Source organism: Sorex fumeus, unplaced genomic scaffold, assembly GCF_029834395.1.
Source record: "Sorex fumeus unplaced genomic scaffold, SorFum_2.1 ptg000050l, whole genome shotgun sequence".
NCBI lineage: Eukaryota > Metazoa > Chordata > Mammalia > Eulipotyphla > Soricidae > Sorex > Sorex fumeus.
Window position 1 is genome coordinate 15440417 of NW_026606107.1, and position 26024 is coordinate 15466440.

The window sequence follows — 26024 nt, forward strand, 5'->3', positions numbered from 1 at the left end:
GTGCTAACTACTTTAAGTAGAGTAGTATAATTCTTCTTAAAAATAGTCTTGAGAACTTGATCTGCATGGGGCGGGAACTGAGGCCCATCTCTCGGCAACAAAGCTGAACGTCTCCAGGTACTCTCTCCTCATTCAAACAGGGACAGCCTGCCCCCAGGGCTTGGGACTCTCTCTGGGCATTCACAGCTAGCTCGATCCCCTAGAACAGCCGGTTTTCTCCCTTTATCTGCGCTGGACGGGAACTGAAGCCCATCTCTCGGCAACAAAGCTGAACGTCTCCGGGTACTCTCTCCTCATTCAACCAGGTACAGTCCGGCGCCCAGCGCAAGGACCCTTTCCGGAAATATTCTCCCACAACATATGCCATAGGAACCATAAGCTACCCTCTTAGATGGAACCTTCTCTAGGTTAGCTCAGCTACTAGAAACACAGTAGCCATTAACTCATAAGCCTATCTGAACTCACACTGCATATCAAGCAGAATAGTAACAGTGAACGTGAAGGACTAAACCATACTGGTCACAATGGTAAAGCAACGCAAAAGCCCACCAAACTTTCTTATTGAAGAGGCTAGCCCAGAAGACACCAACAGTACTGTAGTGTTAGACAACCTCTCTGACAAGGAATTCAGAGGTGAGATACTTAGGATGCTTAGGGAACTAAAAGAAACAATGGAAAACAATGCCAATAAAGGACAAGAGGATTTGAAGGCAGAAATGAGGAAAATGCAAACAGAAAGGTCAGACCTAAAACACCTGGTAGGTGAATTGAAAAACTCAGTGGAAGGCCTCAGCAACAGAGTAACAGCTGCTGGGAACAGAATCAGTGAGCTCAAAGATGAAGTTCAGAGACTCTCAAGAAAAGAGAAGAAAATGGAAAAGAGACTCACAATTCGGGAACAGATGGCAAGAGAACATCGTGATGAAGCCAAGAGGGGTAACATAAGAATTATTGGAGTCCCTGAGGGACAGGAAGAAGATGAAGAAGAAACTTTCAAAGACATCATTTTTACAACGTTTCCAGAGCTGAAGAAAATATGCAACCACCTTCAGGAGGCCAGAAGGGTACCAGCTAGAAGAAATCCGAATAAAAATACCCCAAGACACATCCTGATCAAAATGACCAAAACCTTAGACAGGGACAAAATTCTGAAAGCAGCAAGATCGAAGAAAGAAATCTCTTAAAAGGAGTATCCTTAAAATTCACAGCTGATTTTTCTGATGAAGCACTCATGGCCCGGAAACAGTGGTGGAACATAGTGAAAAAACTCAATGAAATAAATGCCTCTCCAAAAATACTTTACCCAGCGAGACTCTCATTCATAACAGAAGGAACAACACACAGTTTCACAGACAAACAACAGCTCGGGAACTTCATAGACTCAAAACCATGGTTACAAGAACTACTAAATGGGCTACTTTAAGGCAAGATAGGCCCCTCAAATACACCAAATTCCAACAGAACAATGGGAAAAATCCCATAAAAATAATCTCTCTCAGTGTCAATGGGCTAAACGCACCAATTAAAAATCACAGAGTCGCAGGATGGATTAGAAAATTGAACCCAACATTCTGCTGCCTCCAAGAAACACATCTCAATAGTCAAACCAAACACAGACTGAGAGTCAAAGGCTGGAAAGCAATCCTACAGGCAAACAGCTCCCATAAAAAAGCTGGGGTAGCCACATTAATATCAGACCACATCGATTTCAGAGGGAAGAAGGTCACAAGAGACAGTGAAGGCCATTTCTTATTGATCAAAGGATCTGTACAACAGGAAGAACTTACAAAAATAAATGTATATGCACCTAATGAGAGACTAGCAAAGTACTTAAAACAAGTACTAATAGATTTAGAAAAAGACATCAATAGCAACACAATACTAGTGGGAGACTTCAACACCGCCTTGTCACCTCTTGATAGATCAACCAGACTCAAGCTTAGCAAGAACATACTTCATCTGAGGGAAACAATGGAAGAAAGGGACTTAGTAGATATATACAGGACACTTCATCCTCAAAAAGCTGAATACACATTCTTCTAAAGCGTGCATGGAACATTCTCCAAGATAGACCACATGCTGAGCCACAAAACATAACTCCAAAAAATTAAGAAGATAGAGATTGTATCAACAATCTTCTCAGACCATAGTGCGCTGAAATTAGAAGTAAATCACACACAAAAACAGAAAACTAAATCAAACACCTGGAAATTAAACAGTGTGCTATTGAACAACGAGTGGCTTAGAAAGGAAATCAAAGAGGAAATCAAAAGATTCCTAGAAATGAATGAAAATGAGAACACGAGTTACCAAAACTTATGGGACATAGAAAAAGCTGTGTTAAGAGGAAAGTTTATAGCTCTACAAGCATTCCTCAGAAAGGGGGAGGGAGCACCCATAAATAACCTAACCTCAAGCTTAAGAGCTTGGAGAAGGACCAACAAAAGGAGCACAACCCGAACAGGAGGAAGGAAATAATAAAACTCAGAGCAAAGATCAACGAGATGGAAACCCAAAAAACAATCCGAAAGATCAATGAAACCATGAGCTGGTTCTTCGAGAAAATTAACAAGATCAATAAGCCTCTAGCAAAACTCACAAAGAAAGGGAGAGAGAAAACCTGAATAAACCGAATCAGAAATGAAAAGGGGGTCATTAACAACAGAAACTACAGAAATTGACAGGATCCTCAGGCAGTAATTTGAGAAGCTTTATGCCAGGGAACTTCAAAACCTCGAGGAAATGGATAAATTCCTAGAGTCCTACAGGCCCCCAAAGCTGAACCAAAAATACCTGGAATACCTGAACAGACCTGTCACCATCAAGGCAATTGAAATGGTAATAAATAGTCTCCCCAAGCACAAAAGTCCTGGCCTGGATAGATTCACTAGTGAATTCTTCCAAATCTTTAAAGAGAACTTACTCCCAATCCTCTTTTAACTTTTCCCACAAAATTGAAATATCAAAAACACTTCTGAGCAGTTTCTACAAAGCACATATCACACTGATACCAAAAGCACACTGAGAAACCACAAAGAAAGAGAATTACAGGCCAATATCTCTCATGAACACAGATGCAAAAATCCTCAATAAACTACTAGCAAATAGAATCCAACAACTCATCAAAAAGATCATACACCATGTTCAAGTTGGATTCATTCCAAGGATGCAAGGATGGTTTAACATTTGGAAATCAATCAACATAATGCATCATATCAACAAAAGAAAAGATAAAAAGCATATGATCATATCAATAGATGCAGAGAAAGAATTTGACAAGATCCAGCACCTCTTTATGATGAAAACCCTAGCCAAAATGGGTATAGAGGGGACTTTCCTCAACATAGTTAAAACCATCTAAAACAAGCCTACAGCAATCATCATATTCAATGGGGAAAAACTGAGAGCATTCCCTCTAAGATCAGGGACGAGACAAAGATGCCCACTCTCCCCACTGCTGTTCAATATAGTACTGGAAGTACTTGCAATAGCGATTAGGCAAGAAAAAGATATTAAGTGTATTCAGGTAGGAAAGGAAGAAATCAAGCTCTCACTATTCGCAGATGATATGATACTATACTTAGAGAACCCAATAACCTCCACCAAAAAACTCTTAGAAACAATAGACTTGTATAGTAAAGTTGCAGGCTATAAAATTAATACCCAAAAGTCCATGGCTTTCCTATACGCAAACAGTGAGAGAGAAGAAAGCAACATGAAAAAAACAATCCCGTTCACAATTGTGCCCCAGAAAATAAAATACCTAGGAATCAGCTTAACTAAGGAAGTAAAGGACCTGTACAAACAAAACTACAAAACGCTATTTCAGGAAATAAAAGAGGACATGAGGAAATGGAAAGATATCCCCTGCTCATGGGTTGAGAGACTTAACATTGTCAAAATGGCAATACTATCAAAAGCATTGTATAAATTCAATGAAATCCCTATAAGGATACCCATCACATTCTTCAAAGAAATGTAGCAAACACTCGTGAAATTTATATGCAACAATAAGCCTTCACGAATAGCTAAAACAATTCTTGGGAAAAGAAAATGGAAGGAATATACCTCCCTAACTCCAAACTCTACTACATAACAGTAATAATTAAAACTGCATGGTACTGGAACAAAGGCAGAACTGCAGACCAATGAAACAGGGTTGAACACACTGACATCTCCCCTCAATCATATGGTCATCTAATCTTTGATAAAGGTGCAAGAAATGTGAAGTGGAGTAATGAAAGCCTCTTTAACAAATTGTGCTGACATCACTGGATGGCTACATGCAAAAAAATTGACTCAGAACTCTGCCTAACACCATGTACAAAAATAAGATCAAAATGGATTAAAGAACTCAACATCAGACCAGACATCATAAGGTACCTTGAAGACAAAGTTGGCAAAACCCTCCATGACATTGAAGCTAACGGTATTTTCAAAGATGCCACACCACTGGCCGAGCACGTGAAAACAGAGATAGATAAATTGGACTATCTTAAACTAAGAAGCTTCTGCACCTCTAAAGAGACAGTGACCAAAATACAAAGAGAGTCTACAGAATGGGAAAGGATATTCGCCGAATACACATCTGACAAGAGATTGATATCAAGGATATACAAAGTACTGGTTGAACTCCACAAGAAAACATCCAACCCCATCAAAAAATGGGGCAATGAAATCAACAGCATCTTTCTCAAAGAAGAAATCCGAATGGCAAAAAGCACATGAGAAAATGCTCTACATCATTAATCATCAGGGAGATGCAGATGAAAATACAATGAGATACCATCTCACATCTCAGAGACTGGCCCACATTCAAAAGAACAAAAGCAACCAATGCTGTCACGGATGTGGCAAGGAAGGGTCACTCCTTCACTGTTTCTGGGAATGCCGACTGGTTCAGACCTTTTGGAAAACATATGGACCATTCTCAAAAAATTAGAAATTGAGCTCCCATTTGACCCAGCAATACCACTCCTGGGTATATATCCCAGAAAGGCAGAAATGTATAGTCGAAGAGACATCTGCACTTGTTTTTTCATTGCAGCACTCTTTACAATAGCCAGAACCTAGAAGAAACCTGAGTGCCCAAGAACAGATGACTGGTTAAAGAAACTTTGGTACATCTACACAATGGAGTACTATGTAGCTATTAGAAAAGATGAAGTCATGAATTTTACATACAAGTGGTACCACATGGAATGTATCATGCTAAGCGAAATGAGTCAGAAAGGGAGGATTAGACATAAAAATATTGCATACATTTGGGGGATATAAAGTAACAAAATATGAGATTAATACCCAAGAATAGCTGAGATCAACACAAAGAGGATTACTCCTTAGCTTAGAGGCCAGCCGGGCATTCTAGGGAAAGGGCAGCTCAGATAGAGAAGGGAACACCAAATAAAGGGTGTTTGGAGGATCCTCCCAGGAGGGGAGATGCATGTTGAAAGTAGACTATGGACTGAACATGTTTGCCACTCAATGCCTCTTTTGCAGACCACAACACCCAAAGGAGAGAGAGAACAAAAGGGAATTCCCTGCCACAGAGGCAGGGTGGCATGGGGGGGATGGGGATGGGAGGGATATTTTCCATGGTGGTGGAAAATGGGCACTGGTGGAGCGATGGGTATTTGATCATTGTATAATCGAAACCCAAGCACAAAAAATTGTAAATCTACAACTTTACCTCATTGTGTTTCACTAATAAAAATTAAAAATTAGTTTTGAGAAAAGTGGGATAACCACATTTAAAAATATGAAGTCTCACATCACATTATTTACAAAAGTTAATTCAAACTGGATTAACTTTGTCAAGATTTGGCCAGAATTCACAAAATAAACTTAGGAAAATATAGGCAAAATATTCCAGGAAATGGACCTCAAAGGTGTCTTCAGTGGTTTGACTCCAGAAACAAATATGATAGAATGAAAATAAGTAAATAAGGCTACATTAATTTTTTAAAAATATGTTAGCTCAAATAAAATGATTATTGAATTGGAGAAAACATGCAAAAATATATTAGACAAAGGGCTATTGTCCATAGTTTACAATAAAGTCCAAAACTTAACAACAAAATAATGCAGTTGCACCATCAAATATGAGAAAGAGGATTTGAAGAGACTTTTCCCAAAGAAGACACCAGGATATGTAGCATGCATATGAAAACTGCTCACAGTCACTTTTATTGGGCAAGTATAAACTAGAAATAATCTCACACTGGTGAGAGTGAAATATATTATAAAGACTGGAACCAGATGAGATTTTGAGAGGAAGATGCCATCATACACTGTTGGTGACAATATTGTATATTTCAGCCTTTCTGGAAAACTACATGGATATTCCTCCAAAAAGTAAGATCAGAATTCTCACAGTACAGAGTAATTCCACATCATCATGTCTACTTCCCTTCCACGCTAAAATATTATCTTGGGAAGGGAAATACACACCTATGTTCATTTCCGTATTCAACATAATATCCAGGTAACAGAAACAATCAAATATGTAACCCAAGATGAATTTACAAAGAAGCAATCTAAAGGTTGTGATGATAATATAAAAGGACTATCGGGAGTGCAAGGCTTTCCATAATATGACAATATTATATGACATAATATAACATATTATGACAATATATGACAATATGACAATACTCAGATTAACTTTATTTTATGCAGCGCTCCATACCAAGACAATTTGGAGAAATTTTGTATAATCTTCTCCCTAAAGCCATTCTCTGTTTCCATGTCTCCTCCCCAGTACCTGCTAAATACCTGTCTTCTCGCCTCAACACTTATCTACCCTCACACATCTCTGAATTTCTTTCAATAAAAACTGGTTTTACTTCATTGAAATTAAAGTTCTGGCATGTATACACAGTAGAATGCTATGCAGTTTTCTACAAAAATATTTAGGGAGAATCCCACCAGATTAGTAGAAGACACAAGTCTTTGGAGAGGAAAAACATTAATAATAAGACAGCGATAAATAACAGCTCATAAAATTTTGTTTATATATGGATAGCATACACTTTTGCACGTATGAATTCTATTTCAAACCGATTGTATAGATTTATTAAACTTTTTAATATATCCAAAGCCTTATCAGTAAATGTTCAAATTTTAAATATAGCACACAAAAGTTTTATTCAATTTAAATTTTTGTTATTTTTTATGCAGATAAATGTTAAACACTTTTTAATGTGTTTCACTTTGCAGATAATTTTACTGTTTTCTTAAATGCAAGATAGTTCTCACTTATTCAGCCTAAATGCTAAACTCAACTTTTTAAAATTAATTTTTATTGAATTACCATGAGATATACAGTTATAAAGTTGATCATGATTAAGTTTCAGTCATATAATATCCTCAATTTTTGACATTTATTTTAAAACTCTTTTAAAATACTTTTTTCCATATGTGAGTAGAAATTTACCAATATTAAACAAATGAACAATTTCTTAGATAAAATATATAATCAAACCTTTAAAACATGTCATCATCAGCCTACTTTTCCCAAAACAAAAGAAGAGTATACATACCAGAGGAGCATATCTTGGTTTGGCAGCTGGAGGCGGCATCTTGCAGGGGCAGAGACGTTTGACCTTAGGTAATGGTTGGACAGGCTCACAAGGAGGTACTCGTGGTCTTTCACTGAATAAAGGAATCATACATGGAACCGTAGTTTTTTCACTTGTGTCGGAAGATGTCTTTTGAACTACCGGTTTGGAGTCTTTCTTTAGTTCTTGTGATTCCTTTGAAACTGTAGATGTGTCTGATCCAACTTCTTTTTTAGAGGCAGGAGTATATAGAAACGCTTCTGATTCATTTTCTAAACTTTTGACCATGTCAGACCTTTGTGGAGAGGTCTTGGAAACCTGATCAGATTTGACACCCATAGTTGCTGAAACTTTGCTTTCATCCTCCTTAGTTGTTTTCTTTAAATCCTTATCTTTCTTTGCTTCCCGATCAGATTCAGTTTCAGCAGTTGCTTCACTCTTAATTGCAGGTTTCTTCTCACCTTTCTTTGATGCTATTTTCTCCGTCTTCTCATCCTTTTTTTCTTTTTTCAAATTCCACTCAGATTCAGAATCAGCATCAGTAGATGCAGTGTCCTTCTTAGTGTCCTTTTTCGCATCTTTCTTTTGGTCTTTCTTAACTATCTTGGACTCTTTCTTACTTTTTTCCCCCTCCAAGTCAGTCTGAGATTCAGCATCAGTAGAGCTGGCATCCTTCTTTGAATCCGTCTTATTTTTTATGGAAGGTTTCTTATCTTTCTTTGCATCTTTCTTTGTATCTTTTGAATCTAGAGATTCAGCATCAGTAGATCCAGTGTCCTTCTTTGCACCCTTCTTGCTTTCTTTCTTGGAAAGTTTCTTACTTTTCTTTGCATCTTTCTTTGCATCTTTTGATTCTCCAGATTCTGCATCAGTGGATCCAGTGTCCTTTGCAACCTTCTTCTTGCTCTCTTTCTTGGACAGTTTCTTTTCTTTCTTTGCATCTTTCTTTGCGTCCTTCGAGTCTACAGATTCAGCATCAGTAGATCCAGCGTCATTCTTTGCATTCTTCTTCTTGCTCTCTTTCTTGGAAAGTTTCTTGTCTTTCTTTGCATCCTTTTTTGCATCCTTTGAAGCTACAGATTCAGCATCAGAGCTCTTTTTTTCATTCTTCTTTGCATCTTTCTTTGAAGGTTTCTTTGAATTATTCTGTGAGCAATTCTTTAACCACAAGTCAACAGTCATGGACTTATCACAATGATCCTCAAAACTTATCAAATTTAAGTTCAAACTACATTTTGAGCAATTATTTGATTGGGCATCAGGATTGTTCGTTGAGCTCTTAGAATCCTTTGTACACATTATTTTAGTATCCATTTCCTTGGAATTTTTTGGATCTTCTAGGTAGTTATTGAGATCCTTTATTGAGACTACATCCAATTCTTTGAATTCTAAATTTGTTTCTGATTTGGACTTTGATGTCTTGGATTGTTCAATTTCAAGTGTTGTTATTGATGGAGGTTTATCTGATTTAGTTTGTATTTTTGGTTTTTCATCATTTACTGATTTTATAGGTTCTGGAGTTGACTCAAGAAGGCTTGTACTTTTATTGAAATCTTTCTTCAAAGTAACTTTTTTGCTACCTTTGAACATTTTTGATTGGTTCTTTTCAGGATGAACTATGGGAGTATAAATATTTCTAAATAGAGCCTGTCTCCTAACAATTAAATAAAAAGATGGTCTTTGGATTGTTTTTCTTAAAACATGCCTTATCCATATTTGAGCTGGCTTCCAAATTTCTTCTAATTTGATTTTTTCATTTCTCTAAAAAGATTTTTAGAATTATTCAAACCTTATCAATGAATTATATAATTAATATTGAATCCTGAAAATAGTCTAGCTAATATTTAATATTTAAATAGTGGAATATGTAAATTTTCCATTAGGGATATTTAGTTTTTAAACACTTACTTAATTTTCAATATTTCACATATGTATATTTCAGCTCCATGTTGAAAACAAGATAACTTTAAGATAAACCTTTGGGCTTCCTAAATGATTGATAATGAAATACACCTTCAACAATACATGATACTTAAGGGCCCATATTCTTAATTGAAAGTGATTTCCCGTTAGATTCTAATATGTAGATATTTGCGGGAAGATTTTTCATACCATATACCCCTAAATGGATAAAGAAATAAGAAAATATTCTCAAGCAGTGTTATAATAATTCTTGCAATATCTTAGACCATAATGATTTCAACTCACACATTAAAAATATCTGATAAAATCAAGAGACTGCAAATCTATTATACACTACAAGAGAAAGAAACATAAAATGAAACAAAAATTTGATCTACTGCAATTTGTATTAGTACAATTTTTAAGTATAACCCAGTTTTTCAAATTTGCATAGACTGAGTTTCCATTTGTTTCTTACATTTCTTCAACTATCCAGTGGGTGTATCGACCATTCATCAAATGGTAATGTAGAATTAAAGGAGTATCAAGAAAAGCAGAAACATTGGATGGATACTGATGTAAAAAATTTCCTTTGAATAAATACTTTTGATACTTTTAAAACATTTTTCTTGTTATGTTGGGCTGGAGCGATAGCACAGCGGTAGGGCGTTTGCCTTGCACGCAGCCAACATGGCCAGCCCGAGTTCAATTCCTCCGCCCCTCTAGGAGAGCCCGGCAAGCTACCGAGAGTATCTCGTCTGCACGGCAGAGCCTGGCAAGCTCCCCCTGACGTATTAGATATGCCAAACACAGTAACAACAAAGTCTCCAATGGAGACGTTACTGGGCACGCTCGAGCAAATCGAGCGAGTTGTAACAAGACTTATGGAGCTAGATTTGATAGTCGATAGCATAACACATAACTCCACGTTACAAAAGCAGTAGAACACTTAAGTGCCATACTATCTCATGACTTTCTAAGGAAATTTTATTCAATAAAATTATCCTGTTTCACAAAAAAGTGAAAGTAGCAAGGCTCTGAATCTCATCAATATTGATTGGTTCTTACTCTAAGTTTAGCACTGTCCTCCTTTTGTTCATCGATTTGCTCTAGTGGCCCACTAATGTCTCCATCAGGAGACTTGTTGTTACTGTGTTTCTCATATTGAATACACCACGGGGAGCTTGCCAGGCTTTGTCGTGTGGGTGAGATACTCTCGGTAGCTTGTCGGGCTTTCCGAGAGGGGTGGAGGAATTGAACCCAGCTCAGCCGGGCCGGCTGCGTGCAAGGCAAATGCCCTATTGCTGTGCTATCACTCCAGCCCACTCAAAATTTAAAGTACTTTTATTTTTAATTTTTATTATTATTTTAGTGTGACTTAGGAATGCCTTCAAGAGCATTGAAGAAATAACTAAAAGGACAAAGAACCTCCAGCTACGAGCACATCTCTTTGATTCCACTATTCTTCCTGCATTAACATATGCCTCAGAGACCTGGACCCTACGAAAACAGGATGAGAACGCTATTCGGGTCTCTCAAAGAGGAATCGAAAGAACTATGCTTGGAATATCACGATTCACTCAAATGAGAGATAGAATCCGGAGTTCTGATCTTCGTCAACGCTCAAGAATCAGGGACGCTGTCTCATTTGCCAAGACATCAAAAATCAGATGGTCTGGACACGTAATGAGGTTTACAGACAACCGCTGGACTAGAGCCATTACTGATTGGATTCCACGAGATATCAAAAGATCACGTGGACGCCCACCTATAAGATGGTCAGACTTCTTTGTCAAGACCCTAAATGATCGGTTTGAGGCTCTACATGTTCCTAAAACGAACAGATACCATTGGGCTACGCTAGCACGCAACCGGGATGAATGGAGACGTTACTGGCACCCGCTCGAATAAATCGATGAATAACGGGGATTAAGTGATTAAGTGATAAGTGATTAAGTGATTAGGTAACATGGTAAAAACTTTTAAATGTTTTGCAGCTAGTAAATATTTTCTGAGAGATTCTATCAGTTGCACTATTAGGATTTTCATTTTTAATAACTTATTGGGTACATAATGCCTCTGAAAAGAACCCATTAATTTGAAATTGAGTTCTGTCATAAAAATATATAATGCAGGAATCTACAGATATACAAATTTTGCTTCCAAACAAGGATATAAACAGTATGAAATGTTAACAAACCTTTAACTTTGATTGCAAAACTCAGATTGCTAAACAATGTGAAAAGGTAGGGAAAATTAAGAGAAATATTAGAAGCAGCATAAGGACTATTGTGGAGTGTCTTGGGAACTTTGATTGGTGTGAGGGTGAATAACTTTTTATAACAAAATCATAAATTAAAAAACAAACCAAATAAACTAGACTGTAATAATGAAATATTTGCTTCTACTAATTAGTAAGATTCTAATTTAGTTTGGCTATTTTATGTTTTTTATAGCTTAATCATCTTACATTTATTTACAAATGGCATTTTCAGTACTTACAGGAACTGTGTTTTCTAATTCTGTAGGTCTTGTTCTTTTTTTTATACCTGGCTGAGATAATTTGGGAAATGTCAAAGCAAAGTATACTTGATTCCACAATTTTCTCCTTGATTCACTGACTAAAAAGAGAAAGGACAACAACCAATATTATACAAATATTTCTCAACAGCTCTGAAATATTGAGTAAATATATATTGTTAAAATAAAACTAAATTATACCTCAAAATATTGCATATCCTCTGGAGTTTGGCATTTATTTTCATAGAGGTTAAGGAAAGAAAACACTAATTTCCTTTTAAGCACAGAATTGTGTTTAAATTAATATTATTTAAGTCAGAGAAACAATACAGGGTTTAAGCCATTTGCCTTGCATGTGGCTTTGAAGTTGTGAATTTTATTTTTTATTTATATCATTTTTAGTGTGGCAAAAATAGTTTTATTAAAAGAAATTTAAACAGATGTGAGGGAAGAAAGAGAATGACAGTTGTTCAAGAAAGAAAACAGGGTTATCCAGAGAGAAAAAAGTCTGAAGTTGTCAGCTTTAAACACTAGTGAAATTTATATAAGTAAAGATTTTATCTTAAATAGAAAATCTGAAATATTTCCCTTAAAGATGACTAGTTCAAATGCTTTTCAAAACAAATATTTTTGTGGTTCTTAATAAATATTTAATTTATTGTATGATTTTGGCCTAGATTAGTGCAAATATCAGTGCCAGAGCGATAGTATATTGGGCAGGGCACTTGTCTTGCAAGCAGACAACCTGGGGTCATCCAGTACCCTATATAGTTTCCTCCCTAAGCCCTGCCAGGATTGATTGCTAAGTTAAGACCCTTGAAGAGCCAGGTGTTAAACAAAAACAAAAAAGGATAAATACCAATGTTTTAGGGATTCAAAGATACAATAGCACAACTGTGAACAAAGTGCCTGTATACTTCCACTACTATCCACAGGACACATATGTATGAACATAGACATATACACAAGTATTTATTTCTCTAAATAAAAAAAAGTACATTTACGTTTTAGGTTTTATAAAATTTAATGAAACATTCTAGACTTTTCTTCTTAAAATATTTTTCAAATATCACTGTATCACTGTATCACTGTCATCCGGTTGTTCGTCAATTTACTTGAGCGGTTGCCAGTAACGTCTCTATTCGTTCTAGCTCTGAGTTTTTAGCAGCCTTCCCTTACTCATCTTTCCCAACGATTGGAGGCTCTTTCAGAGTCAGGAGAATGATAACTTATATAATATTTTAATGCAGAGATTAAATTCTTACTTGGTATAGAATTGTCATATTTTCTGATGTTTACATTTTGTCTGTTAATTAAAAAAAATACTTAACTTAGTTTTCACTATAAATAACAATGACACTAATGATAATAAGCTAACATAATTTATTCTCTATAAAAACACTGAAAAATTTTCCCTTTTTGAAATCTGTTATATCAGAATGTCTAATTCAGAGAAATCCTTTTTCTAATCAAATTATAGATGAATAAGATCTATTTTTATAATAAATCTAAAAAAGTGAACCAATATTTTAAATAAAACCAACAGATAAATTTTAAGTTATATAAAATATCTTACTTATATAAAACAATAACTTAAACCAGTATCTCAATAGCCTTCTGGTGAAAAAGTCTAAACAAATAAAAATCCTGTATTTATTCTAAATTCATTAGAAAAAAACACCCAAAACATTTTCTTAATGTGAATCAAAACACTAGATATGTCTGGGATAAGCAGAAAAATGTTTATAGGATTTTTTTTGCTTTTTTGGGTCACAACTGGCAATGCACAGGGGTTACTCCTGGCTCTGCACTCAGGAGTTACTCCTGACGGTGCTCAGGGGACCATATGGGATGCTGGGAATTGAACCCGGGTCGTCCGCGTACAAGGCAAACGCCCTACCCGCTGTGCTATCTCTTCAGTCCCTGCATATAGGATTTTTAACTGGTCCTACAAACAGTGGAATTTAGTATGTAATATTTTATTAGGAATGTATTTAATTTTACAATATTCATAGTATCTGCTGACAATACACAATGATACTTTGTCTTAAAAATGTTGCTTCCTCTGTTAGTGAAACTATTTCTACTAATGCATACTCTCTGTGATTTAGTAATCATGGTTGTACTTATATATACATATACTGTAAGACTTAATTTTTTTCCTTTTGAAAAAAAATTATTGATTTGTCATTCTTCCACAATACTATTTAAATTTTTGAATTGCAATTTTGCAGCTTCCTATGTGTATCTTCCTCACCGAAGTCCGAGAAATTGATTTCTTTGCGTGACAAACCATCAATTTAATAAATAATATCCAAACTCAATCACACAATCACAATCACAAATCATCCTGTTAGTCGTCGATTGCCTCGAGCAGGCCCCAGTACCGGCTCCTTCATCCTAGCCCTGAGATTATATTCAAGGCTCTTTAGGAGAATGAGACCCATCGTTGTTACTGGTATTTGGCATATTGGGTACGCCACGGGGAGTTTGCCAGACTCTGCCCTGTGGGCAGGCTACATTCGGTAACCTGCCAGTTTGTCCAAAGAGCAGCATAAACAGAAATAAATCAGGGGTCTAAACTCAGAATTGTTAAATCTATTTATATTGTTGTTGATTTTTTTTATTTCCTATGTAAAGTTCTATAACCAAAATATTTCATCAATGTCAATAATTTAATAACTACCAAAGAACTGTGACAATAATTTGGAACAATGAGTAGTTTTCAACTGAAGGTAAATATCAGACTTAATTTGGAAAATTTAAAAATAAAAGATGTCTGAAAACTCCTCCTAGACCCATGTATTGAAATTGATTTTACTAACCAATTAATTTAAAGCTTTGATTAATTTGCACACTCAATTATGGGTAAGAACCACCGATCTGAATGAAATTAAGCAAGAAAAAAATCTTCATAGATTTCTGAAATTGTGCTTCTTTTTTCAAAAAGAAATAACCAATACTCTATTGGTTACTATTAGTTGCTATTGAAGTCACATTCATTAAAGGTATAACTAGAAGATACTATGTAGTTTGACAGTGTGAAAGTTTGAAAAGCTGAATAGATCCCTACTTTCCTGTTTGGGGAATGTGACTACAAATTCATTATTTCGGGGTTCATTCCTACTGGCCAATGTTAATTTTCTATCTCCCTTTAGAGCACATATTACTATGCCAAAGTTTAAATAACATTACACTGAAATAATATCATTTATAAATAAGAAGATAGGGTAGAGAAATTTAAAATATGAAATGAAATATAAACACAAACTATATTTATTCCAACATCCCAATGTATTACACCTCGCTTTCATGAATACTGGACTAAGCTTTCAAGAAACAGTGAAAAAGGCCCAAATAGCCAAGTATCTTAATATAGCTACTTATAATAAATGTGTATTTCCTCTGAAGTTATTGGTATTTCAGATAGTTACATATTTGAGTAGTTTTCACTATTTTACAGCACATTTTAAACTTCAATTTATATTTTAAATAACTGCAATGATCTTTTATTGGCATGCTATTGATTTTAATTTCTATCTTTATATAAAGGGGTGAAAGTGATAAAAACCAGATAACAATGTGAATATATACATTTAAAGTCTAAAGAAAAAATGAACCACATAATTTATTAATTCAACAGAAAAATATGTTCAAAAGTGAACATATAAAAACATACTTATACATACAAATGGAAAAACTTCATAGCCATATAAAGCACTAAGAAATATATGAATATAGAAGTAGTACAAATAATACTAATCTCTTTAGATTAAAATACATGTGGAAAGAGTGATTACACAGGGAAACTAGGATCAACCTTTGTTTGATCCCTGTTACCACATATGGTGATTCCTGAGTGATTCCTGAGCTCAGAGGAATAAAACCTGAGCACTGCCATATGTGGACCCCCCAACTAAAATGCATGAGATAAAGGCACTACATTTTAAGGGGATTAAATTGTATATGATAGGCTAAAATATTAATTCTTCGTAAAATTGAATAAAATGTCTACAAAAGTAAAATAATCTATAAGTAATGAGGTCAAGAGGACAGGTGCAATAAAATATTTACTAGTGAAAAACAATATAAAAGAGAAAATACTAAAACATGGGGTAAAGAAAGTGTAAAATACTGTATTTAAAACCAAATACAACACTGCTTCAACTAATACTCTCTACAGTAATCAAACTGCAAAAAATTTCAGGTACCTCAATGTCCAGGCTGAAAATTCTGGGGCTAGGAAGTTTCTTTCCACTCTCCCATACATCCTGGAGCCCCAGCAGCCACAACTATATCCCATGGTTGCCATCCTGTCAATTTATTTACCCAGATCATAGTTCCTGATGTCTCCTAACTGTGTGGTCACATACATGGCTACAGGACACCTAAAAATTCCTTAATACTGAAATTTCAGTAGGAAAACACCGAATTAGATTGGAAAGTAATACAATAGAAGCCTACTAAACGAAGCAAACAAAATCAGTAACACAGAGGCAAATAGCAACCAACAGCTTACATAACAATCCTGTGGTGAGACTTAACAATTTTCACATATTTTCTCTTACTGAAGTATTTTTAATAATTCCTTCAGTTGTTTAGTTGTTACCAGCAGTATAAAAATAAATTATTGTGCACCTGCTGGCTTGGGGGATGATTTGGAAAAAGAAGAAAGCTGGAGGGAAGTTCAGTTTGGTGACTCTGGTCTTTGGATATCAAAACCTCATAACAACTGTATTATGAACAGCTTTGTAAAATACATTGTTTTAATAAAGTATATTATTAATAAAAATAAATAAACAAAATATAAAAATGTTCAATGTAACTGAAATAAAATACATTCTAAAGAGCTGTTATATAATTTAAAGCCTAATATATTTAGAGTTAATATATTGTTCAGTACAACTAAAAAATTTAAGATGCTCAATCTATATTGGATTTTAGTTTAGAAAATAAAATATGAATTAGATAAAACATTTAGAAGTCAGCAGTTGATAACATTGGATTATAATTCAAAACTTGGCACATAAAATCATGTTTGACACACCTTCAATACAGAGAGGCATAGCATATTTTAATTAAAATGATAACTGCCTCTCTGGGATATATTCCCAGGAGTGGTATTGCTGGGCAAAATGGGAGCTCAATTTCTAATTTCTATGAAAACAGATGACTAGTTAAAGAAACTTTGGTACATCTACAAAACGGAGTACTATGTAGGTGTTAGAAACGATGAAGTCATGAAATTTACATAAAGTGGTACTACATGGAAAGTATCATGCTAAGTGAAATGAGTCAGAAAGGGAGGGATAGACATAGAAATATTGCATTCATCTGGGGAACATAAAGTAACAAAATAGGAGACTAACACCCAAGAGTGGATGAGATCAGTACCAGGAGGTTTGCTCCATGGCTTGGAGGTCAGCCACACATGCTAGGGGAAAAGGGAGCTCAGATAGAGAAGGGAGCACCAAATAAATGGTGTTGGGAGGATCTTCCCAGGATGGGAGAAGCATGCTAAAAGAATCATATTTACTATAGACCAAATATGATTGCCACTCAATGCCTCTTTTGCAAACCACAACACCCAAAAGGAGAGAGAGAACAAAAGGGAATGCCCTGCCACAGAGGCAGGGTGGGATGGGGGATTGGGGGTTTGGAGGGATACTGGGACCCATGGTGGTGGAAAATGGGCACTGGTGGAGGGATGGGTATTTGATCATTGTATAATTGAAACCCAAGCACAAAAAATTGTAAGTCTGCAACTGTACCTCATGGTGTTTCACTAATAAAAATTTAAAAAAATGAAAACTTAGCAAAAAAATAAAAATAAATAAAATGATAACTGCATAAATATTTATGAATGACATGGTAATGATGGCATAAAATTGTCAGACTTACCTAGCTAAAAAGTCTGGGACAAATTATAATAATGATGAATATTCTAGTATAATAATATATAATAATGATATGTATATATATGTTTATTGCAAAAGCTTTAAACTACCTAAAACAAAAGATTATAAAATTCAAAGTAATAATACTCAAAATCACAATTGCTGTTGAATTTTATTAGTTATCTAAATGAAAAATAAAACAAAGGATAAAATTTTTCCAGCAGTGATATAGAAATTTTGATTAATGTGACTATAAAACAGAAAATAAATATATAATTAATACAAAATATTACACAGTGCACAGTCTTTTGAAGTATACATAATCATAGACTGATATAAATCATGTGTCCATTATTATTCAATATTAAGTTAATATGGAATATTTTTGCTGACTACTGTGGAATTCATCTAAAAATCAAAAACAGAAATATTTAAAACTACCTAGATATTTATAAATAAATAAATTATATGGTATATAAACGTCAAGAGCAGGAGAGGTAAAACAGGAATTAAGGTGTTTCCCTTAAATGCACCTGAACCTGGTTTAATTCTCAGCACTACATATTGTTCCTCAGCACCATCATGAATGAACCCTTAACAATAAGGTAGGGTTAGCCCCTAAACACCACCAGGGAATCCAAATCATCCTCCCGAAATGAATCACAATGAAAATTTAAAAATACATTGGACAATACAATAAATACCATAAGAAAATTACTGTGTATGAATATTTAGGGGATAAAAATACAAATTTTTATATATACAGCCTATTATTAAAATCCCATATTAGAAAATGTGAGTAAATATATCTATTTCAAGAAGAAAATTGATTGAACAGCAAATTGAAACCAGTTTTACATTCATTCTATGTAGAAAGAAAAAATAACTGTTGATAGCAAAGGAAGAAGGAAAAAGTCAATTGATTTGAGAATTTAACTGGAAAACTACTTACAAGGAATACATGGAAGTTGGAAAAGGGAAATAGAAAGCTACATACACATACACAAACATACACGTTTTATAATTAAATACTTACTGACTTAGGGAATGCAAGGCACAGATATTTTCATTGTTCAGTTCTTCCATATACCTACAAGGTAATAATTATTTAAATATTTTTCCAAATAATATAATAAGGTAATAATTATAATAGAGCATAATAAAGATAATAAAATCTAAACTGAACACTAATAGAAAATAAAATAATATACAGATTTCTTTGAAAATAGAAACCAGGATGGGAGATGCGTGCTGAGAGTAGACTTTAGACTACTCTCATTGATTGATACTCATTGATTGATACTCATTGATTGATACTCATTGATTGACTACTCTCATTGATACTCATTGATACTCAATGATACTCATTGATTGACTACTCTCATTGATTGATACTCATATGATTGCCACTCAATGCCTCTCTTGCAAACCACAGCACCCAAAAGGAGAGAGAGAACAAAGGGGAATGCCCTGCCACAGAGGCAGGGTAGGATGCCACAGAAGCAGGGTGAGATAGGGGGTACGGGGGGTGGGAGGGATATTGGGATCAGTGGTGTTGTAGAATGGGCACTGGTGGAGGGATGGGTATTCGATCATTGTATAACTGAAACCCAAGCACAAAAATTTGTAAATCTACAACTGTACCTCATGGGGTTTCACTAATAACAATCTAAAAAAAAAAGAAAATAGAAACCAAAATTCTTAGTTGATTTTTTATCAAATTCAATATAGATTTAATAATACTATTATAGAATGATTAGTGAGATTGTTTAATATTGATTTGGCATTTGAAATTGAACAAAATAACATAAAAATAGGAATCATGAGGCTGGAGCCATAGTACTATTATGTGAAGTGTATATTATGTGAAGGTACAACTTTTCAGTGAAAACTTAATACGTAGTTTGTATGCTTTTGAGCATTGCACTAAAAGTTGACCATTATTTGTTTGTGGGACAATAATATGACAAAAGTGAAAATATTAAATGATAAGTCAGAATTTATAATTCATATTATTATCACTTTGTCCAGATATTAAAAGGTAAAAAAAATGGAGGCTCACTAGTTATAGTATGATTGGAAGGAAATGAACAAGAATATGACTGGAAAAAGTTTTCTTACTGAAGAAGAGGTTAGGTATATATCAGAGTTCTACTCGTCTGTCTCAACAGAATTCAGGAATATTAAAGAACTTATATAGAAGAGATGCCATAATCTGTTAGAGGAGTAAATCAATGTCATATACATTAGAAGTCTATATGATGTATGATTTGAAAATGTTATGCAAGCAATAAACATCCTGCTTGAAAGAAAAAAATAGAGGGTAATTAAACATCCAAAATTTTATGGGCATAAAATAATGTAACAGAGAAGTTACAAATATGTGCTATTCATAAAGAAAAAGATAAATCTGTCATCAGACAGTTAAATTTTATAATTAAGCAAATAGATTTTTAAGTGATATAAGTAGTTCATTTTATAAGATTTTACAATTTTGAGCACATGGTATTTATGGAAGAATTTGAATTCCCTGGAACATATGTGCCCATCCACTACCCCTTAACATCAGCAAATGAGGCGCGCATCCTATGAATATCTCTGGCCTGTCCCTAGTCTTTCACTTTCAGCCCCAACACCCCCAATAACTGATAATATCAACAATCATTTCCCCAAATTTTATTTTGTTAAAGAACTGTCAGTAACAAAATTATTCATAGTTGGTTTTTGACAATGTTCTATCACTGATCCTTCCACCAATGTCAAATTTCCTCCAGCAGTGTTCCCAGGTTTCCACTCTTACTCAACCCCGCCCGGGCCCTGCTCCAGCCGCAGTCTGCCATCTTGAAGGCACCTTTTATGTTTGTTCATTAAAATTTGGGTCTTGTGATTTCAATATTATTGACTCTGTGGTTTGGTGATTTAGCTTTACTATTCCCTATCACGACCGATGCAACTAAACGCCCATGATCCTGCCCCATTGCTTATCATAGCAATAGTCTTAAAAGTAGGACTCCAATTCCACCAGTAGATCCTATAGCGATTCACTGAAGGGATTCTGGTCCCAGATCTTGCCTGGATAGAAATCCTGCACTTTGTCCTATTGGTTCTACTGATAAATCATCACATAGCAACTATGGCTGCCAGAAAACTAGTCATAAAAACTATCCAGGTAAAGTGAGTGAACACAGGATCACTACTCAATTGTCCTGAAACATGTAGATCCACTGTTAGCACCTATGAAACACCAAGAATAATAAAAATTGAACAAATTAAGCTGTTTCAATGTATCAATGGATATTGACAGAAGCCCAGTAAATCTTCAACTGCTTCATAATTTTCAACACTTCCTGAAGATTTCAGTAGAACAATACTCTCAATTTTGGCTAAATTGAACAAATCATTGGTAGATACAATCAATAAAATAAAATAAAAAAAATAGAAATAGTTATTATAAAAAATAAAGGAACTAAAGAATATAATATCAAGACTCCATAACTATACTGATTATATTAAAACTTAATCAGTGATCTTTAACAATGCACACAGCATCATTAATAAAAAAGATGGAGCACTACATTTTTTAGTAATAAAAAATTAAGTTTCAAATAACTGATAAAATGGACCAGGTGTGAAATAGAGTAATTGAAGTAGTAGAGAAAATAGAGATAACAAAAGAAAGACAAAGAAGAGACAAAAGAAAAGAAGTTTCAAGTCTGAGGAAGGAGATCGACTGATCCAGTAGAAAACAATGAGCAAAAAAAATGAAACAAATATAACCAGAGCAGTAAACATAGTAATCAAAATGGCAAATACCTAGTGATATATGGACCCTGTAAAGTAGCAAGAGAGAATAGGAAAACATAGAAGGGAAACAATTTAAGATTCACATATTATTTATCAAACTTAGCATTAGAAGCAATAATAGAATACTACACTCAAAGTGTCATGAACTAACAAAGTCATTCATGATTGAGTTTCAGGCATACAGTATTCCAACACGAATCCTTTCACCAGTGTGCCCTTCTGTCCACCAAGGTCCCTAGTTTCCTTCCCACCTCCCATCTCTTCCTGACTCTATGTCAATCACTTTCCCTTTTTTTCTGTTAAAACACTGTGGTTTTGCAATACTGTTACTGAAAGCATATCATGCGTATCACTTTACCTCATTTCAGCACCCAGTTCTCATCCAAATTGACAACTTTCCTTTATCATTGTCCTACTGGTCCCTTCCTTGTCATAACCCTCCTCCCTCCACTGTGACAAGCTTCCTACAAAAGATTAGTTCTCCTGTTCTTTCGTTTCTATTGTAGTTGGGCATTATTATTCTAAGAGAATGTTCCTTAATATCCTACAAATATGTTTGTCTCTCTGACTCATTTCACTCAGCATGTCATCGGGTCTAGACTTTTTAAAAAATTTTTAAAAAAATTTTTATTAGTGAAACCCCATGAGGTACAGTTGTAGATTTACAAATTTTTGGGCTTGGGTTTCGATTATACAATGATCAAATACCCATCCCTCCACCAGTGCCCATTTTGCACCACCATGGATCCCAGTATCCCTCCCACACCCATCCCTCCCATCCCACCCGGGTCTAGACGTTTTAGAAAACAATATGGACGTTCCTTGAAAAACAAGGAATTGAGCTTCCACATGACCCACCAGATGCACTCCTGGGAATATAACCTAAAGGTCCAAAACTCAATTCAGAAAAGACATATGTACCCCAGTGTTCATTGCAGAAATATTCACATTAGTCAAAATCTGGAAAAACAACAGGAGTACCCAAGAACAAACAATTGGGATAAGAAGGTATAATACATATACACAATGGAATACTATGCATTGAATGAAATGATCATATCAAAATACTTTAAAATAGCAACATCCTGATAATAATTTTCTACTCCCTATAAGAATATCACTCAGTTTGAGGAAGTGATAAAAAGTTCTCAAAATTAAGCTTTGGTGCACCAACAAAAAAGCTTTTGTTGCATCAAAACCAGAAATGCAAGGACTACTGAATAAATTTCTGTTTAAACTAAGCACAAGAAAAACCAAAATACTTACATAAAGTGACAAAAAACACCTTGATATTAATAAATTTTCTAAATATCATTTTTTAACTTTTTAAACTCTCCTAACAAATGACAATGTATGACGGGAAGGATAATAACACAAAACTAAAGTTCTCCTGCTTACAATGGAGTTCTCATGTTAAAAACAGGCTCAAAATTAGAGATTGGAAAACAGTTATAGATATTAATGGTAGATTCAATTAAATAAGTATAGTCATGCTTTTATGAGACTAAATAACATTCCAGTTAAAGAACATAACAGAGATTGATATTGCATACTTGTTAGGGGATCAACAGACCAAGGCGACTTTACTGTTATCAGTATATGAATCAAATGAAGGCCAGCAAATTTAGCAAAAGCTCAGTTCAAATTTTACAAACCAAATGCCATTAGAACTGAGGAGCTGCATCTGTGGTTGCACAAAAGTGGTGGCAGACTTTAATATCTCACTCTTTTCAGGAAAAGTTGACCCAGACAGAACATCTATAAGGAAACAGGAAATCTAAAGGAGAAAATGAAAGAACTGAGAATAATAGATATGTATATGTCATCAACTCCCATCATGTTAAATATATATTCTTCTACAGTTCATGTATAATATTCTCTAGTAAAGGTCATGTGCTGTAGACTCTTTGAGTATCCACTGAATTATGAAATTGATAAGAATCATAGTGTCTTCTAAACCACAATGCCAAGAAGGTAGAAATTAACCATACAAAGAATGGTGGAAATTATAAAATGTTTGGAAACTTAACAACATAATGTTAAATAACTATTCGGTCAAAGTAAAAAAAAAGAATAAATAGATTCCTTTATCCAAACAAGAAACTCTCCAAACCCACATAAGACAGTCAAATCAGAATAAGAAGGAAGTTCATAGTAACATAAACTTACATCAGGAAACAATTAAATCTCATAAATAATCCAACAACAAAACTCAAGTAACAAGAATATGAGCAGCAAACAACATGCAAGATGTAGAATAAAGTAAACAAAAATAAAAGCAAAAATCATTTATACAGCAGTAAAAAAATGCAAAAGGTCACTGATACTAAAACTGGTTTTCCAAAAGGTTAACTATGATGGGCAGACCCCAATCTAGACTAAAAAGGTAACAAAATAGGAAATGCTCAAGATTACTTCAGTAGAGATGAAAGTTACAACAGTACCTAATAAACACAAAATATCTGAAGAAGTTTTCATAAATAACTATATGCAAACTAAGCTGGAGAACTTTAAGAAGTTGATTAATTCTTAAACTCATACAATCTTACAATATTAAATAAGGAGGAAGATTAAACAGAAAAAATTTGAACAGAACCTTAAAATTGAAAGAGTAATTGAAAATCACAGGTCTCGGCTGCCACGACAATGCTCCAGCCCCACTGACTTCCAATTAAATTCAACAGAGACACCACACCACAAAAATTCCAGGTACACCAGTTTTCAGGCTGAGAGCTCTGGGATCTTCTTGGAACGGGGCAGGAAGAGTACCCTCAACTTCCTTTATTCTGTAAGCCCCAGCAGCTGTACACATCCCGCTTCTGCAGCCAAATTCACTAATGCATTGACTCTGCTCAAAAGGTGTATGAGTAAATTTACAAGGAGATGCAGGCCAAGCCAATAAAGTTTATGATACACAAGTCTCCTTACTGGAAATTCAAGGGCACTCTATGGAGTAGGACAGGCCAAGTACCCACCCTGCTGAAGTTCTGGCAACTGCACCCACATCCCACAGTGTCCGCTGTCAACGGCCCAACCCCATTGCCTCAATATTAAACTTTGCAGAGATAACAAACAGTAAAAATCACCAGTTTTCAGGCTGAGAATTTTTGGTATTCTTAGAATAGAATTGAACAAATTACCACCATCTTCCAAGAGTCCAGAAGAATCAGCAACCAAACCCACATCCCATGCCTGCTGTCATGTAAACTTATCGGCTCAGTTCTAGAAATCCAAGAGTTTCTGGAGTGTATATGGCTGCACACACAGCCACACAATACCTCCAATTTCCAAAATACTTTCATACCAGTTAGGAGAACACAGAATTCAATGGGAAAGTAACATAGAAGCCAACTAAACTCAACAAACAAGCACAATAACAAAGAAAGCTGAATTAGCAACTAACAACTTAGTAAACCCTCACATAAGGACTTAACTACCAAGTAGTGTGATATAACGATTTTCACAGGCTTTCTTTTACAGAAGTGTTTTGATAATTCCATTAGCCATTTAGTTGTAACAAGCAGTATAAAATAAATGTGTGCCTGCTAAAGGAGCAGGTTTGGGGAGTGTTTGGGAAAATGAGGGAAATGGTGGTGGGATTGATGTTGGAACATTCAACTCCCAGAACGACTGTATTATGAACAACTTTGTAAACCACAGTATTTTAATAAAGAAAAATATCACTGAGCTGAAGAGATAGTACAGCAGGTAGTTGCTATTCTTACAAGTGGCTGATTCAGGTTCAATACCCAGCAACTCATATAGTCCCCTGAGTCTGCCAGGAGTTATCCTTGAGCACCATCAGATGTGGCCCCAAGTATAAAACAAAACAAAACAAAAACAAAAAACCAAAGCCCTAAAACATTCCCAAGAGCAAAAAAATTCCTTGTAAAGATGGGTTCACTGGTGAGTTCCACCAAATCTTTGAAGAAGACTACTACCTGTACTCCTAATCAATATAACTGAAACCTGATCATGAAAGCTTTGCATCTGTGAGTCTCACTCTGATTCAACTAAAAAAATTAAAAATAAAATAAAGTATAATATAAATTTAAAAAGAAAAAAGAAAATCACATAAATGCTTGATCACTGTTACTGCAAAGTGGTAACACTTAATAAAGAAAAATAAATTAGAGATTTTTGCAGTCAAGTAATGCCATCGTTTGTCATAAACTTCCAGAAGTTACACAAGTCATATAAATTTTCTTTTAGAAACTCCAAAATCACCCTTTCTGCTGATTTCTGTGGGTTTTATTTTTATTTATTATTATTATTGCATTGTCGGTGAACACCTGAAGGTGGAAAGGTCGGACTACAGCTGAATCTTACGAAGACAATGTTT

At 34.8% G+C, this 26024-nt stretch overlaps 1 protein-coding gene across 1 annotated transcript in view; it reads right to left on the bottom strand.

Moving 5' to 3' along the window:
• The window catches only part of CYLC1 (cylicin 1), a 32436-nt gene extending 16143 nt beyond the window's left edge, over positions 1-16293 (bottom strand). The window contains exons 1-4 of the mRNA XM_056124137.1: positions 16193-16293; positions 13247-13287; positions 11964-12082; positions 7542-9320 (exon numbers count right to left, since the gene is read on the bottom strand). Coding sequence (XP_055980112.1) covers positions 7542-9320; positions 11964-12082; positions 13247-13287; positions 16193-16293 — 2040 coding nt within the window. The remainder of the gene's footprint in view (positions 1-7541; positions 9321-11963; positions 12083-13246; positions 13288-16192) is intronic.
• Between the last annotated feature and the right edge of the window lie 9731 nt (positions 16294-26024).